Raw genomic sequence first — 2699 nt, 5'->3', positions numbered from 1 at the left:
GGTATGGGGTCTGCTGAGGCCCAGAGGGAATGGGGATGGGAAGGCGCACGGGGAGGTGTAGGCCGGGCCGCGGCATCCGGTGGGTTCACCCGTGACAGGCAGACCGACCGACCCCCTCCCACCCGTGACAGACAGACCCCTGACAGACTGACGTTCCCCAGGACAGATGGACACCCTTTTCCTGAGAGCGGCTGAGGGCAGCTTTTGCTCCTTCTCCCTCTTCCAGAGCGAACAACGGAGATCGGGCGGCTGATCAGCTCCTACCTGGGGAAGGAGAAGAACCTGGAGGACCACACCATCCACCTGCTCTTCTCCGCTAACCGCTGGGAACACGTGTAAAGATGATTGTTACCTTTTAAAATAAAAATGCGTGGCTTGAATCCTCCCGGGGTTTTAGCTTGCAGTGGGTACTGAAGGTATGAGAATATGATCCTGTTTAGCAAGGGAAACGTGGCTGGAAGCGATGTCTTAAGGACTTTGGATTTAATCGTAGATCAGATCCCACCATTTGTTTTTTTGAAATCATTTGGTGCAATATTTCCAGTTCCTGTACCTGGATTCAGGAGTTGAGGAGCTGACACTGTACCAGCCTGGGCTGTGAATGTGATTTCTTTACTGAATCAAGAGACCTTGCTTTGCAAGGAAGTCTGTGCGAGTGACAGAGTGATTAAGGAGTACTGTCCAAACTTGCCCTCAAGCCGAAGGCTGTGTTCAGTCATAAGTTGCTCTCCTTGCTTTTGTCCCAGATCTTCACGTGTGGAGCTAGGGAAATCGGTGTTGGCTGTTGTTTGTACCTGGAAATCTATATTGCAAAATGGTTTTCATTTAAAAAAAAAACAAACACAACAACAAAACATTGCTGATTCTGCTGTAGTGGGGGTGCCAAGCACACTGGGAAAGTGTAAGGTAGATGAGTGAGCTGTAATAAGAAATGTCATGAATAAAGGATACTTCTCTGACCAAGGCGGAGTGTATCACAAATGTATTGCATCACTTGGAAACAGAGGAGGACTCAGCTGTTCTTGTCTGACTGTAGTGCAGGAGCTGCCCAGAGCAGTGCCCTGCACTGAGGGACCCTGAACTTGAGTGTCTCGAGAAGGAATTTGCTTACTGTCTGTTAGAGGACAGAATACACATGGCTGTTTATCTGCCACCAGCATCACAGATAACCACACTGCTAATGATCGCTGCTTATGATGAGGACCCTTGACAGAGAAGTACTGGCCTCATGAGCTGTCTTTTAGATGAACTCCTTTCATTTGTATTGCTATAAAGAAGTGTAACTATTTTTTTTCTCACCTGGTTTTCAGACCACTGATGAAAGAGAAGCTACATCAAGGGGTCACGCTCGTGGTTGACAGATACGCCTTTTCAGGAGTGGCCTTCTCAAGTGCCAAAGAGGTGAGCAAGCCCAACAGCAGCCCCTGGCCCTCTCTGTGTTTGGGGAAGCAGCTCCAGTTAGAGCCCTGATACAGATGTGGGTGTGCATGGCCCAGGCTCCTCCACTGGGGAAACGAGGATTGGAATTGAGGAATAGAAGTTTTAGCTCAGGTATTGACATGGTTTGTTTGCCTGGGCCTACTCCTGCCCCAGAAAGAGCAGAAAAACTAATTTGGTTACTTTTTGTAAATCTGGACAGACTCCTGACAGTGGGAATGCTGGCCTGTTTGACGTTGGAGAATGATTATGCAAATTTGAGATTCCCCATGCTTGCTCTGGCTGCTGGCCCATAAATTTGTGAAGAATAACAGAACCACGAATGTTGGAAGGAACCTGTGGAAGTCAGGAAGCCCAAGCTTCTGCTCAAGTGTTTGTCTAATGTCAAGCAGGATGCTTGGGGCCACATCCAGTGAAGGTTTGAGTATCTCCAAGGATGCAGATCCACAGCCTTTCTGGGCTCTTCTTTCAGTGTTTGCTCACCCTCATAGTAAAAATTATTTTCTTTATTTAGCCTGAATTTCTCACTTTCCTGCTTGGGCTTTTTTGCCTGTCTCTGCTTTGAAGACAAATGGGCTCTGCCAGCCTCCCTTCGGGTCATTCTGTACAGCTGTAAGATTCTCGTTCTTGTGCTGCGAGGAGGCTGTCCTGGAAGATCAGCCAGCTCTCCTGGGCCTCTTTGCCTTCCATGTGAGTTTCCCAGGACGTCCTGCTAAGAGGTCCCTAATAAACAGAAATCTGCTCTCCCAAAGTCCACACTGGTGTTTCTGTTTGTCTTGTTGACTCCTCTGCACATTTTAAACCACCGCCTCATGTTTGCTGCAGCCAAGGCTGCCCTTGACCTTCACATCTTGAACCAGTTCTTCCTTGCTTGTTGAGTAACAAATCCATAAGGGCACCTCCCCTCACTGGCTTAGCAGTCACTGTGGCAAGAATTTCTTCAGTGTGCTCCAGAAACCTGGATTGCTTCTGCCCAGCAGAGAGGTGGGTGGTTGAGATCCTCCACAAGTACCAGGACCTGCAGTTGTGATCCTTCTTCCAGCTGAAGGTTCCTCAACATCCCTTCTGCAACCAGGCAGTCTGGAGCAGGTCTCACCCCAACATGACTCCTGTTACACTGGCTCAGTTGTGCTGCTTTCAGGTGAGCCTCCATGATCATATTGTCCTCCAGACGCTTCCTCCTGGCCTCCCATCTTCAGTTCTCTACAAAAGCTCCCTTCACTGCCTCAGCAAGCCAGTTTGCATAGATACATCTGACAAAG

At 48.8% G+C, this 2699-nt stretch overlaps 1 protein-coding gene across 1 annotated transcript in view; it reads left to right on the top strand.

The window, feature by feature from the left end:
- Window positions 1–226: 226 nt before the first annotated feature.
- The window catches only part of DTYMK (deoxythymidylate kinase (thymidylate kinase)), a gene marked incomplete at its 5' end in the record, with an annotated part of 4343 nt that continues 1870 nt past the window's right edge, over window positions 227–2699 (top strand). The window contains 2 exons of the mRNA XM_010179278.1: window positions 227–335; window positions 1311–1401. Coding sequence (XP_010177580.1) covers window positions 227–335; window positions 1311–1401 — 200 coding nt within the window. The remainder of the gene's footprint in view (window positions 336–1310; window positions 1402–2699) is intronic.

Source organism: Mesitornis unicolor, unplaced genomic scaffold, assembly GCF_000695765.1.
Source record: "Mesitornis unicolor isolate BGI_N332 unplaced genomic scaffold, ASM69576v1 scaffold37402, whole genome shotgun sequence".
Taxonomy (NCBI): domain Eukaryota; kingdom Metazoa; phylum Chordata; class Aves; order Mesitornithiformes; family Mesitornithidae; genus Mesitornis; species Mesitornis unicolor.
The sequence above is the reverse complement of the archived record's forward strand: the minus strand, read 5'-3'. Positions and strand labels throughout refer to the sequence as shown.